Source organism: Drosophila gunungcola, unplaced genomic scaffold, assembly GCF_025200985.1.
Source record: "Drosophila gunungcola strain Sukarami unplaced genomic scaffold, Dgunungcola_SK_2 000018F, whole genome shotgun sequence".
Taxonomy (NCBI): domain Eukaryota; kingdom Metazoa; phylum Arthropoda; class Insecta; order Diptera; family Drosophilidae; genus Drosophila; species Drosophila gunungcola.
In genome coordinates, this window is record NW_026453200.1 from 420,736 (window position 1) to 435,760 (window position 15,025).

At 33.6% G+C, this 15,025-nt stretch overlaps 1 protein-coding gene across 9 annotated transcripts; it reads right to left on the reverse strand.

Annotated features, from left to right (window-relative positions):
* Nucleotides 1–814: 814 nt before the first annotated feature.
* LOC128263804 (transcriptional activator protein Pur-beta) lies at nt 815–14,914 on the reverse strand. Of its 9 annotated transcripts, none has more exons than XM_052999047.1 (9): nt 14,775–14,914; nt 11,982–12,189; nt 11,863–11,925; nt 11,685–11,797; nt 9,482–9,584; nt 7,241–7,374; nt 5,239–5,360; nt 2,906–3,014; nt 815–2,845 (listed from the first exon to the last, which is right to left on the reverse strand). In XM_052999047.1, the coding sequence occupies exons 2-9, from the start codon at nt 12,022–12,024 to the stop codon at nt 2,690–2,692; spliced, it is 843 nt and encodes a 280-aa protein (XP_052855007.1). In that variant the 5' UTR covers nt 12,025–12,189; nt 14,775–14,914; the 3' UTR covers nt 815–2,689. The 9 variants fall into 9 exon arrangements, 7 of the variants coding, with proteins under 7 accessions (XP_052855007.1, XP_052855010.1, XP_052855013.1 ...); XM_052999050.1 differs by having other exon boundaries at nt 14,885–14,903; XM_052999053.1 differs by lacking the exon at nt 14,775–14,914 and adding an exon at nt 14,582–14,658 and having other exon boundaries at nt 2,906–3,011; nt 7,241–7,359.
* Between the last annotated feature and the right edge of the window lie 111 nt (nt 14,915–15,025).

Below are 15,025 nucleotides of genomic sequence, written 5' to 3' on the forward strand. Positions count from 1 at the left end.
GTCCGTGAAAAAACCGTACTTTTGTTTTTTTATATAATATCTTAATGAATGCCTCAGGGTAGTCATTTGGGCCCATTCCTATTTACCTTATGATCTTCCTTCACAATTCTTGAGTATTAATGTAAGCTGAAGATGCTAAACTTTGTTTGTCCTATAATGATTTGCAATCGGGTTTCGGTTTACAGTCTGATATTGATTGTTTTCAGAGATGGTGTCATCTAACCTCTTAAATCTGAATTGCCTTAAATGCAACGTAATGACTTTTTATAAAGGTACGCCTTCATTTATAAGCTATTCTCTTCAAAATATGTCCCTGGACCGTATACATTCGGCCACCATTTAGAAGTTCTTCTTGACCCAAAATTAAAATTCGACTGTCACATAAAGTCTGCTGTTAACAAGGTTATGAGTGTTCTTGGGTTTTGGCGATCTCTTTACATCTAAATCATTATTTACTTCCATTGTCCGTCCTAATTTAGAATATTGCGCTCCCGTTTGCAGTCCCCAATTTCAAGTACACGTCGATCGTATTGAGTCGGTACAAAAAGTGTCTTATTTTTGCCCTTTGTGGTTTGAACTGGAATCAAAACGTAAGGTTTCCTTCTTGCTCTACTAGATTACTATTGCTTTATTTACCTCTTGTAAATCGAGAATGCTTGGAACTATTTTAATGCACAATCTTGACAGTTGTGTAATTGACTGCATAGCATCGGTAAGTCGCTTAACTTTAAAAGTGCCTTTTAGATCCTCCCGCAACAACTATATTACGTTTTTGTACTTTTTATAGAGCATCAACGTTCAACAATACAACCAATAACCGTTTAAATTCAACTTTATTTCCATATTATGTTCACAAAACTCTTAAAATACACAATATGCATTTTTGCCAAACAACATTGAAGATAAACCCACTTTTTATAATTAACTAATTTATTGGATCTCTGTAACATATTGCCGCTTACATTTGCTCGGTAAATATAAAGATCTTTGAGTTTATAGTCTGATTAGCATCGACTCTAAAAGGGAATTTGTGGGGCGTTTTCGGCTTTTAGTTTCAATAATAATTAGTTTATAATAAATTAGAAAATTGCATTTTTTGTTTCTTTAAATAAACTGGCTCTTGTTTTTATAAATATAATAACGAGAGCTAATTCACAAACATCCCATAACAGTTCAATGAATTCTCATTGAGCTCGAAATCTGACAACTTTAAATACTAAATAATTAATACCTCTAATTATTACTTAGCACACGCAATCTGTACACGATATTCCTCTGGGAAATTTATCCGGTATGTGCCTGTGTCGCATTCGATTTACATATGTTTTTATTTTGCTATGCATTTTCATCGTACTTAGTAAGTTTGTTTTTATTCTACGTGATCACATTGAAACTTTTGTTTTAAAAACGCGTTTAGGAGTTACTTTAACTTGTATTATAATATGTAACATATTATCTTAGAAGCTTTAACAATTTTGTAAGCTTGTTATGAATGGTTCCAAATTACATAGGCCTGATTTAAACTGTGGCAGAACCCAAACACTTAAGCAATACTTCTCATGACAAGTGGTTCTCTAAGTGGCACGAATTGTCAACAACAAGTAGAAATCTCACAACAGAATAGAGGCCGATTAAGAAAAAAGAAACGACGCAATAGATGACCTCAACTATGAGATATTTGGAACTCAATATCCTGATTGAACGTATGCCGCAGCATCAGAGACATATGTCCACACGAATCATTATATTGTAGTAACTCTTGTCTACCATTAGAGCTCTGGGTAAACTTGAGCGTGACTAGAATTGTGAAACCACTTCGATCTGCATGGGCATGTTATTGCTTTTGAAGTCACAGAGTTCCAGGCTTTTGTGTGGACGGACAGACGGACTTGGTTACGGATTAGTCTGAGAGTAAAAAACTTAAGATCAGAGAATACAGAAGCCAATTGTCTTTGTAAAATAAAACACAGGTCGGGTGGCTCAATATGCGCTTGAGGAGCCGAAGGGAAATTGCTCAACCATTTAGCCATTGGAATTCTAAATGTAAACTAAATCGTAAAATGTTGAATGTTAATACTCAAGCTTTATCATATTTTCTTCATGGATCTGAATGAAAATTATTTCTAACTGGTTTCGTGTTCTCATTTTGAAGTTGATTTTTCACGCTATTCATTATACGTTTTCATATCGGAATTGGTATATTCAAGACCTTTTAATAATTCGTTTTATAATTTTTAAAATATACTATATATATATATACGACAAATCAGTGAATTATTTTAAGATTCCTTGTACTTTGTTGGGCATAAGCAATTAAAAATTGGCAACTCATATTTGGGCTCTTTTGACAAATTTAAATCGATCATTGGGAAACCAAACAAAAATTGTATGATTTTTACATGTTATTGCAATAGCCATTCTCAGACCAAATTTAATTTTTTCTACTTAAACTCTAACTAATTTATGGTATTATTTAAAAACAATAAATTAAATAATACTAACACATATTTCGCTAAATGCTACTAAATAAATATATTTGTGTGTCATTCAAGCTTAATCATTCGCATATTTCTGAGTTTAGTTAGTTATGTCACACATTTCAAGCTTTACATTTTTGTTGGTCAATCGACATTAATAAATATATTTTCCATGCCTTCTAGTAAGATTGCATAAATCACGGGATGTTTATTTATTTAAGACTATTTGAGGATGTCGGTAGATTAATTTCGGCAGTAATTGAGTCGGACGATTTTTTCATTTTCTCGCAGTAATCATTAAAAATATCTCGAAAGCGAATCCAACATTTCTCTGGGATAGTTATCGAAGTTCGAAAATTATTTTTTACCTTTAAAATGAAAACGGAAAATTTAATTTTGAAATAGAAAAAAATATATCTTTTACATACTTCGCTTATCCTCATGTAGACGCCTCGGTTGTTTTGCCCGATATCGAAGTAAAAGTTTTTGTTATCCACCTTCATATGCCGCTCTTCAGGCAAATCTCCTTTAAACCTGCTAAATAAATAATAAAAGCACAAATTTGATTAGCAATCATTTATTTGTTCATAAATCATCGCTTTAGGCCAACTGGCACAGCCATATACTTGCGTATTTCTATCGCTTTTACTGCGACAGGCTATATAAAGCCGCAATAGTGAGGATCAGCAAATAAAATCTAAACGACTAAAGCTACGGATGTCGTCAAAAAGAAATTATAAAGGGCTTGGCATTATCTTAAAATAATTCAGAAATTATAGCCAAATTTAAATTTATGTTTTCAAATTTTAGAATTTTTGTTTGGGAGTTGTTCAGCGTTTAAAAATGAAACCCATTTCAGATCTTTATAATTAGCATTTCATGCTTATCTGCATGCCCAAGCCCAAGCCAATTTAATAAGGAAAAATCCTTATTAGAGCTCTTTTAAGAAAAATGGAAACAAAAGGAAGGGTATTATAGCCAAAAAATTGTTTTTTATGTCCAGTGCTCAGAACTGTGTTCTTCGTTTTTTCAATGAATGCAGTCAGCAAATTAAAAATATTCAAAATGTGTAAAGGGTTATTCTCCACAATGGGACTTGTATTGTAGCAAAAACAATCGCTAATAAATTCTCAAGCTATTTAGATCACTTTTCTAACTATTGTCAACAGTGAACCGCTTCGTAGATGAATAATCTGCTTCAACGATCAATACACTTGTATAACAGCTGGCTGACTGGAGGACAAAAATATTATTATACTCGTAAACCATCCACGTTGATCCTTCAGGTTTGAATTTGAAGACTGCCCTACGATTTCTAGAAGTTGGGTTGTTTTAAGAGCTACACGATAAGGTTTGGTTCCTGTCAAGGGAAAAGGTGGGAAACATTCTTTATAAATGCTTCCATCGCTTGAACCTAGTTTAATCCAGCTAAACAAATAAAATCCCTAAATCCCAAGCGCCTTGTTTTGATTTTCTTCTTCAAGTAAGGACTTTATACGGCGTTACTTGATACTTAAGAATTTGTATTCTTAAATTGAGAACAGATTTTGCCTTAGAACTCTCATTGATGATATTTTGTACTCATTTTAAGAGAACAAATACTTAAGTTGAGGATATGTTTTTGAACTTGAGAAAATATGTTCTCACAGTGAGACAAAATGTAATCAAAATCCCTGGTAAAGCGACTGACATGTCCGGATGCGCTTTTTCATACAAGTATTTTGTAAGTAAAATGATTTTATTTAACACGTAAAATTAATAATGGATTAACATGTTTGTAAACAATCAATTACAGCACTTCAACACAAACTGTGAACACAAAAGACCAACAGGCGGTGGGGTAACAATCGTTTTCAAATTAAATCTCTATACATATGTAACTATATTAAACAATTGAATTGAAAGAAAACGGGAATTCTCACTTTGAAAACAAAATGCTTGAAATAATATCTTAAAGCCTGATTCCATTGGTGCATTAGTGGACTTAATGTAAACACTAAAAATTGTTGATCTAGGATTTTTACAAATATTAGTACAAATATTCTCAGATTGAATGCAATGTACATGATTAATAATATTCCCTTACTCGTGAAGTAAAAGGGTATATTGTGATCGTTGAATAGTATGTAACAGGTATAAAGAATATATATTGATCAGGATCAATAGCCGAGTCGATCTAGCCATGTCCGTCTGTCTGTCTGTATCTCGAGATCTCGAAGGGTATCTAATAGTCGGATAACTCGGCTGTAGCGTTCTTTCTTGTTTTTAAGAACGGCATCGAATGATATTTAAAAGGCGCTGCCATTTGGTTGAGGACAAATGGGAACGTTTAAGAAACAATGGTACGCAATTAGTTTAAGTAAAACAATACTTACACCATTTATATACACTGTTCTGCTTAAGTTAAATAGAAACAAAAAGAACGCAATAGATGAGTTCGCCGATTGTTAGATGCCCGTAACCACAAACCGCGCCAAATAGACTGCTCATTTCAGACAACGAGACGGAGGAAGAATAAAATGTTACAGTGAGTTACTCGTGGAATGTTACGAAAACAAACACTGGGAGCAAAATGTGTATGACCCCGGCACTTTTTAATAATGCGTATTTGAATTATTAGTACTATGTCACTTGGCGTTATGTTAGGCACCCATACCACACATAAATATTATATTATCATTAATGATGATTTTACGGCCCGCTTGAGATAAACATGGTATAATTTAAATTAAAAAACTATTGGTTTTTATGAATACTTTACCCTCCATCGTTTGCTCCAAACTCTTCCAACAAATCTGTAAGGGCGTCACGAAACTCGATCATTCCTTGAGCTGGTAGGGCGATTTGAGATCTAGGTCCACCTCTTGTGATGGTTTGTGAGACCTAAAATTAGATTTCGTTAATGCATAATGTATGTTTCGGTATCACGAATAGAGAAAATCTCCCTAGCCGTTAATGTTAATATCTTTTAAAGTCGAACCTCTGGCTGGTAAATCGCTGGAAAACAGAGTTGTCTATCGATTTCCATTAAAATTATATGCAATGTCTGATCAAATTAGGAAAAGCATTGTTTTAAGTGTTAGTAGATTACTAACTATTTGACAGTGCAACAGGAAATTGTTATTTCTTATCGCTTTAATTTCAATTTCTACATGTGTATATGTATGAATAAAAATCACATGTGTTTATATTTTTTCAATATTGTATTTAGAATTTTTTAATCTGACAATTGGTCAGTGATGGCAAAGGTACTAGTTCCTTTAAGATCTAGGTAACGTATAAGTTACTTGGGAAATAGGTACTTAGGTAAGGTAATAGGTAAGGTCGAAAGGTAAAAAAAAAGATTAAACAAATATATTGTACAATTCAATATTGAGTATAGTGGTATCAAACTTGTTAAAAAAACACAAGCAAATAAACATTTTTAAGATAATATTCTTAAGGTAAATAAAAATCTTTACCAAGGTACGGTAACAGACAGTCCCATATTTTGTTACCTAGGTATGGTACAGGTACCAAAAAAATATACCTAGGTACGGTCAAAGGTACAGTTATCTAGGTATACCGCAACAGTGCAGCTTACACCCGATCCCGTAGAGCAAATTTCACCGAAACAGGTGAAATTTTTGTTACGGACGCGAAACTCCAAATCCCACTAATGACTTTAGCTCAACTAAACTTTTTTAAAATTTATTTTTCTGCCTTTGCTGTATTTAGTATTATTTATCGGAACTTTTAAAGAACGTCTTACAACTATGTACAAATTGCTGCCCGGGAGAGTCCTAACATCCCAAACACCCACTTTGCTTTCTACAATATTTATGTATCAGATAGTCGACATGTAAGTTTAACTATGATCCGCCAATAACTACAATGGTTTACAAATTTAAATCAACAAAGTGGTATTATTTTTTTGTAAGTGCAATTTATTTTATCGATCTAACAGGAGATTAGATAATAGGCATAGAACCGGTGACGGACGTTAATTACACTTAAAGAAATGGTACTATACAAACAATTAGAGTGTAGTTTTTCAAACTGCACCCCAAAATCCCCAAAAGGTATGATCTATGGAGGATTTTGTCGATTTAAATTTGCAAACCTGTGTTATTGTTGCATCGGCTAGGAACGTGAAATTCAGATGGTGCACTAACTACCATCCAAAAACAGCTGACAACAGTGGCGTTAGCAGAATTATTTGAATGTGATTTTTGTAGCTCTACCAATCTGTTATAAAAATACATTTCCCTGGCTTTTTATATTCTATTATATTATAATAATATCTATTGGGAAATGGGGTAATCCCATTTACATTCTCTCTACTTCACTGATTTTGGTGTTGCACGGAAAAGCAACCGGCTTAATTCCGAATAGAAACGAGTTAAGGTTCGCCATCTAGGACTAACTAAAACATTTTTATAATTGACTATTTTCTCATGAATTTTAATATTAAAAGTCATTTTAAAATCGGTTAATAGATAGAAAATAAATATTTGTTTAAGACTGAGGAGCTTAAGCATAGATTCAGACCGACAACATTTTTTTCAGTGTTTTCTATGGGGTATGAATGTTTAAGGTAAATTAGTTTTGTTTGTGTTATCCCAGAACAGTTCGCAAAAAACTTTTTGTAAAAACAAATTAAAGCACAAAAAAACAGTTACAATATAAATGAAGTGTTTAATTATCTTCTCGACTCAAAAAGAAATCGTCATTAACAGCTGAAGAGCCTTTTAGGCTATGTGTTATAAAGTAACGAAGTTTACCCGTAAAAATCGTCCTCGCGCATTTTCCTTCAAGTCCAAATAATATCTTCTATAATCTTTTATCATCATTTCGGACTTTAATTTACCATCCTCCGGTAAATTGTCAGTGTTTGGGGGGCCTGTGTTTTGACCAGCTTTTTATTAATAATTACTTTATTAACTCCAAAAAGGAAAACTTAAACATTAGGTAATTGGTTTTGTGCTGTCGAAAATAAAGTACCCTTTAAAGAATTTAGTTTAAATGTGTTTGTTCATTCATTGAGAACGTTGGTTTATATAAGCAAATGAAATATTAAAAACAAATGTTTACATGTCTATATAGTCAGAAAATTTTAAGGCACAGATTGTTACAAACAAAAAACTTGGTTTAAGCCTGGTTACAATCCTGAAAATGAGCAATGTATCACAGGTGCCACAGAAATCGCCCACTAAAACTGGCTATTAGATGCTTTTGTTTAGCATTTTTTTAAACATAACCTTAGCAAAAGAATTGATTTGTGGCTTTGTATTTTAGTAATAATATAATAATAATAATAATTTAAGAGCAAAAACCTCATATACCTTCCGCGCCAAATTGAATTACAAAAAACTGTTTAAGCCAAATGTTCTGATTTGTTTTTAAATAGGTTGTTCAAAAATTCGTTAAAAGAATACTTAGTGTATGCTTGTCGTTTCTTTTTTCAAAATTCAGTTTTCGCTACAATTATAGTATTATCAAGAGGTCCTTTCTAAGGAAAAGTAATCCACGTCGATTCGTTCAGCTCTTTATTGAAGGCAAACCATTTCTGGAAAGAAAGCTTGGACATTGTTTTATTCTGTTTAAAAAAAACGAGGAAAATCCGATTGAAACGGCAACAGTGATGGGATTTTTAGCGCGCATTCGGTTTGTTTTGGTTTATGACATTATACGGCGTTGCCAAATAGGTGATATAACACTTGATTTCGCTGCCACCTTGGTTAAGAAAACGTCGCAAAATGTTTAAACTACTCGAAGTAAAACAAGAAGAAACGCTGTAGTCGAGAGCCCCGACTATTAAATACCTGTTTATCAGACAACCAATTTCAAAACAATAAATATCCCCCTAAAATAATCGGGCTTTAGCTTGCGCCATCTGCCAGAAAATTTGATGGAGATGATTTACTGATTAGAAGGCAAATGAATTTTACTCTGATTAACTCCTATAAAATGCCAATGCCAAATTCATTACTCCTTTCTCTAGAATTTCATCGATAAATCATCCACAGTTGATGATCATCAGCGGATTTCAGAAAATCGAATTGCAGAGATGTTAGCCATCTTAAGCCGTTTAACGCAATGGAATTTGCTGTTCTTTAGCCCTAACTGGCTACCTATACGATAGATACCCTATCATTACAACTTAGAAACTAGATATATTAATGAAAAATCGCAAGTTAGGTGGAAGAGCTACATGGCTACATGGCTACATGGATAATGCACCAACACAAAATATATACAGACTTATATAAACGAGAGAAATGAGGATCATGTTTTCTTACTGCCACAAAAAAGTTCGAAAATCAATAGAAGGGTCCACTGTTTTTTACAGATAAAAAAAAATATTTTTAATATTTTATAAATCGAAGGTAATGAAAAATGTATCAGAAAAAACTTTAGTTTTTAAACAGTTTTAATAGTTTTGTAGAATAATTAATTTTTGTAATAGCTGCAAGTGTTTATAAACTTCAGCTTGCCTAAGATTGTTGCCTTTCTTCTTAGCACTTGTTCGAAAACCGTTTCGACTAATTGGCTTAAACAGCTGACCTTAGTTCACAAGGAGTCGCTTTCCAAAAGGGATACCAGGTATGTTCTACCGAAAGGATTTTGCGCGCAACAAATTAGAGAAATGATACAATGGTCATAAACCGAATTTTGACTTTGGATTAAAATTTGATTGGAAGAGATTTCTGTGACACCGCTAGTCAAGCTTTTCTTACTATTTTTATGAAATAATTCTTTTGAATTGGATAAACACGTTTAAAAATTCCGAAAGCATCCAAAAGAAGAACTTTAAAAAGGTGTCAAAAGTGACGACACTGCCAACAGATAAAAGAAAAAAAAAACACGAGTTAGATGTTTCCTCGTATTGTTCTGATATACAAATCTGAAAAACAATAATTTGAATTTAATTTTTCTGTAATCCTTAAGAAATGTATCGCGAAGAAGTGAAAGGCTACTGTAAAAAAATTTTTAAAGGGTACATTATTCGTATCTGTAAATACCTAGAGAAGCGTAGTAGTCACTAAATGACGACAAGTGATCACGAAATTCTGCGGCAGTTGAAAGAGCCAAATAAATTTGGCTTCGTCTGCCGTCAGCGCCAATCTGAAATTAAAAAAAAATTATATTTTAAGGCTGCTTAAATGTATAAGAGTTAAAAATTGGTTGGTTTGATTATCCAACTTTTACAGTAAATATTTTGTAACACTATGACACCGTGTATTTTGTTGTTGCATTTTGTACTCCACTGACTTTTGAAATGGCAAAAAAAAGGTTTTTTGATTACACTGGCTTACAAATTCAAATAGGTGAAATCCACCAGAGATCAAACCTCTCCAGTTCTATATAACCGATTTCGTTCATCGATAGCTTATTTCACTAGAAATAGATCATTCTTCAACTTTCCCATATGCATGATCTGGAGAAAAAAGCTATCAATGACCGAAATCGGTTAAGCAGAACTGGAGATAAAAAACAGGTGAAAAACGTTATTTGCACTAAAAAAATGGTAGCATACAACAAATTTTGAGTATCAGTTTTTGTATCTGGAGGATTTCATCGATCTAAATTTGTAACTTACACTTGCTAAAAAAAAGAAAGCTCAAGACAAAGCGCTAATGATTGAGAAAGTACCTAATTTGCAAACTATTAATCCGAAACCGAAATTTGCCATTACTTTTTAAGGCTGAACAACAACGGATTCAGCTTTAATCATACATTTTACTAAGTTTTTTCGTCATTCTCTCTCGGCCTTAGGTTTAACAGATGAAATTAAAAAATTAAGTTCTAAGGTTTTTTTTTGTTTTAGATCATCTGATCGGTCAAAATCGTATGTATCAAGATCAAGAACTTTACAAACAATCAACTTTTGTATATAATGCTCGAAAATAAGTTAATATTGTGCTCCACAATTTACAAAAATGCTCTGTTTTTTTTTGTTGGGATGGAATTCCTGGCTGCGTACTTAGGTATTGTGCTAAATGTCTTTCCAAACCAAACCCCTTCTTATCTCCAAAAACTCCTCAATTTCCCCATGTTTGAAACAAGTCGTTTGTAAATCCTCTTAACAAGAAGGGTAATAAGCTGGGTGCCCGCAATTATAGAGGTTCAATTAAGTTTTCGGCTATCCCAAAAATATTCGATATATTTATTATTCTCTTCTCCGCTAAAAAAGGGTTCAATTCATTTGTGATAAAAATAACTATAAACAGGGATATTTTACTGCTGGTTTGGGCTTTGCACAAGCAATTTATAGATAATTGGGGAAATACTCAATATTAAAAAAAACAAGAAAGGAAGCAAACTTCGGAAAGCCGAAGTTTATAGACCTATTGCAAACTTTACCTATTCTTGAAAACACTTAATTTTCGATTTCTACGCGTATTTGGTTAAAAACATAAAAACATATGATGATTTTCAGCCCTATTATTCGATCGTTCCTAAAGCATCTATATGATATCGTTAGCCTATTTGATTTAAATTAAAATCGTAGATTTGAACTATCAAATTATTACTATTTCCAAAAAAAAAAAAAAAAAAAAAAAATATCTGAAATAAATAGCCATTACTATTTCGAAGTATTAAAAAAAAAAGTTAAAAAACTGCAAGGTTTTGATTTTTTATTATTTGTTATTTGTTATAGCTCCAATGGGAGCTATATGCTATAGTCGTCCGATCCGGCTCGCTCCGATTGATGTACTACCTGCAATAGGAAGACAACTTTTGGGAAAGTTTCATGCAGATAGCATTAAAACTGAGGGACTAGTTTGCGTAGAAACGGACGGACGGACAGACGGACATGGCTAGATCGACTCTGCTAGTGATCCTGATCAAGAATATATATAATTATATTAATTATATATATTATATAATACCCTATGCAAGGGTATAAAAAATAGATAAGGTGTGAAGCTGTAGATTTGTGGAGCATTGCTTTCAAAACAACAGAACAAATTCAAAAGAGATTCAAATCGGTGTTTTAAAACAAAACATGAATCGGGTTCTTTAATTAAAAAAAAAATCGAAGAACGTACTTTGGAATTATACATTTATATTCGTGTTTTATGTTTTCGGTTGTTATAGATTTAAGGGACACGCCTGATGGACTTTGGCTTTTCAAAGATAACCCTCTTTCTTGCCTTGAATTTGAAATAAAGCAAATGCTAAAGTCGAGAAAGCGGCACAATCCCCAGAGTTATAGTTTACCTCTGCAACTTTTATAAAACGACCCCTTCGGTTTTGTTTCACGTCCAGATAAAATCGTTTGGATTGTATTTGAAGCATTTTGGTGGCCAGTTCCTGTTCCACACCGCTTCCGCCTTAATCGAACAGAAGGGATCAAAGGTCAGAAGAAGAAGAAGATGTTAGCCAGGTACCTTTATACCTTTTACAGAAGATTCGAACTCGTTCCTGCTGGAGGAACCCTCCATGTTTGCGACATTGTATTCTGAAATATTTCAGTCTTAATATGTATGTTTGTCAACAAACTTGAGTGTTACTTACTTGATCCTGAGATACCTTCATCTCCGCTTCCCAAATCAGACATTACGAAACGACCTATGTATACAATTTCGTAGCTTGTTTAATAGTCACGTTCCTCTCCTTTCCCTCTGTGCACGTTGAATGCGAGTGCCTCTACTCTTGCGTCTCAATATGTCGACTTCTAATTAATCATGTTACCATTCCTGTTTATCCTGCGAACAACATTACCCTGCGTGGAACAGAACATGCAACAGTTATAACTTGATTTCTTATATTAGCTGTTTCTTTTTTTAAAGTCTCTGAACTTCATTTTCGTTTATTACATTTTCGTTTTAAAAGCAGTTTTGGTAGGATTTTGAGGCTTTGCACTGAGTTCATCCCCGATGGACAAACGATTCTACGAATTTTCGTTAACAACGATTGAAATTATTAAGTAAACCAGCTACCAAATACATTTACCCCGATTGATCGCCATTTCTAAAAGTTGCGGAAAAACTGTATTTCTTCCAGAGTGACCGAAGTTTTGCAAATTCATGCAAATGGGTGTGCTAGGGCCAGCTTACAACTATTATATAAACTTATTAATATTGTATATGGATGTACACTCCCATCTCAAAAGATTACATTCTGTAATCTTTTCCCCAGGGCCTGACGATCGTTCATCCTGGCGAAAAGAGTCCGCTAGTGGCATATAAATGGATTGGGAATATTCTGTCAACATTGAATTGATCTGATAAATACTATGATCTGCCACTCTAACCTCCAAAGATTTAATTACTTATTCTTTACGCCGGGGCCTGGCGTGAGTTCACCCAGGGAAATCTGGCAACGCCTTGCAACTTTCTGGCAATTTGTTCGTCGATCTGGGTATCGGAGTGAAAAAATTCACTGACGAAAAATGTACGCCGTTTATTTGCCTCTCGCTCTCTCTCACAGCTGGCGTACGGATTTCCTCGACCTGAGTACCAGGCTTAAAACTTCTAATCAGATCGACAAGATCCGTTCGACAGCTTACAGGCAGAGCGCGAGGCAAGTAACTGGCGGAAACTTTACTTTTACTCAGATCGACAACAGAAATGCTAGAAAATGGACTAGCGTTGCGATTTTGTTAAAAAAGCTGCAAACATTAATAGGGATTGCAGTTTAAAAATGTAACATAATTATTTATTGTGTTTCTTTACATATAGATATACTGAGTTATAATAGAAGTTTTCTGTTTGTGAACAAACACGGCTGACTGGCTGTAGGACAATAGCACACCCAGTTTGGATAAACTTAAAACAAATGTGTCTTTCGATCTGAGTCCTAGGCTTCGAGAACGACCGATCTTATTATTATTAGTATACGAATTCATAATTTCAGTCAAAAGCTTGCAACGTAGGAGAATTGATCTAGCCATGTCCGTCAGTCCGAGCGTCCGATTTTACACAATCTAGTTTCTAAGCTTTATTGCTAACTTTATGAAACATAACCAAAAGGCGGATCGGATTACTTAAAAAAAAAATATATATATATATATTTACTCGGATTACTTAAAATATATATATATATATCCAACATATATCCAATGGGATATATATATATATATATCATGTAGCTCCCATTGGAACAATCGGAAAAACTTTGTTTTTGGATTTATACGACTTTTATTATACAATTGCCATGGGAAAAGTCGGTAAAATAATAAGATAAGAACTATAGCTTCATTATGTTTAAACTCATATACTCTAGGACATAAAATTTAAAAAATTTCAGGAATAGTTGACTGTCATAGTATATATTCGAAATCAGACTATTATAATTTATCGGAAAATCATTGAATTTAAAAATTTGTTTTAGCTGCAAGGTATAAAAAGTATGTAAAGGCTGGCCGAAGTTCTCTTAAATTTTTGTTTTAGGTACATACATATATGTACATAGGTATTTTTCCATATGTACACGCCTATCTGACTATTTAAGGTATGCCTTTGCAAAAGCACAATTGGTAAAGGTTTTTATGTCAGCATCATCAAATACATAACTACTGGAACGTCAAATTCATTTAACTTAACTTTAACTTCTTAGTTAATGAAAGTGTTTGTTTACACAGTGTGTGTGTGTACATATGTATGTCTGAAATAATCAGCTGTTCGCTTGCCCCTTTCGTTAAATTGATTCGTTGCAAGCACAAAAAAGGTTCAAGGTTTTTACATAAACACTAGTAAGTGTTATTTTGCACACACATACATACGAATGTGTGTATTTATGAACATTCAAAACACAGCATGCTGGGTCTTTGGGATACATATCTATCTGGCCTGCGTAAATACTTAAACATCAGATAGTTTTTCCCGGTATTTTGAGTTGGTAAATGCTGTTTATTCAAAATCAATAAGTTTATATAATTAGTTAATGAATTTCTCTGTAAATACGATAGTGTCTTATTCGTTCAATGAAGCTTTCCATGTGTACATATTGGCCAAGCTCAACAAATATGACACTTCACAGGGGGAAAATTTCAGGAAACTGCAACTGGGAGAGCCCTATTTTGTGTTAGGCTGACACAGCGACATCCCAATTGCTGTTTGGACTATTTTCACTTTTTTAATCCAAGTAGAAATAAGTTAGAATAAAATACGTACAACTGCGACACACACAACTGCGCCTACTGACATCGACTTTCGCTCATTTTATTTATCCGTCGGATACGATACTGTAATTCGTGAGAACGGGAGTGAATCCCGAACAGGTTATTTTGAAATATCTTAACGCATTTTAGGAACTCCAAATAAGAAGGCGGGTAAGAAATTGTGCATTACCGCAACGACAACCTACCCATGTTGCTGAAGTGCTCTTTTGTTGCGGATTATGAAGTTAAATAGTTTATAGATAAACTATTTTAAAAGGAATGAATTGTTGATTTGAGTGCAGCTGACCTAACTGACCTAAACGCGCTAGGGTGTTTCTCAAAATCCCGTTTTGGGTGCAACGTAAGAGCAAAACGTAAGCGTAGCGAGGTGACTACGTCGACTCGGTCGAAGAAAGCTCAGATAACTGCACATAAATCAGCAAAGCTTTTTTTTCCT

Bases quoted from the DNA above. Each gene is read 5' to 3' on its own strand.
- LOC128263804 (XM_052999047.1), bottom strand. From the start codon at position 12,024: ATGTCTGATTTGGGAAGCGGAGATGAAGGTATCTCAGGATCAA. The intron at 11,798-11,862 runs GTATAAAGGTAC...TGTTCGATTAAG, and splicing joins GTTCGAATCTTCTGTAAAAG to GCGGAAGCGGTGTGGAACAG. The intron at 5,361-7,240 runs GTAAACTTCGTT...ATCTAATTTTAG, and splicing joins CGCGAGGACGATTTTTACGG to GTCTCACAAACCATCACAAG.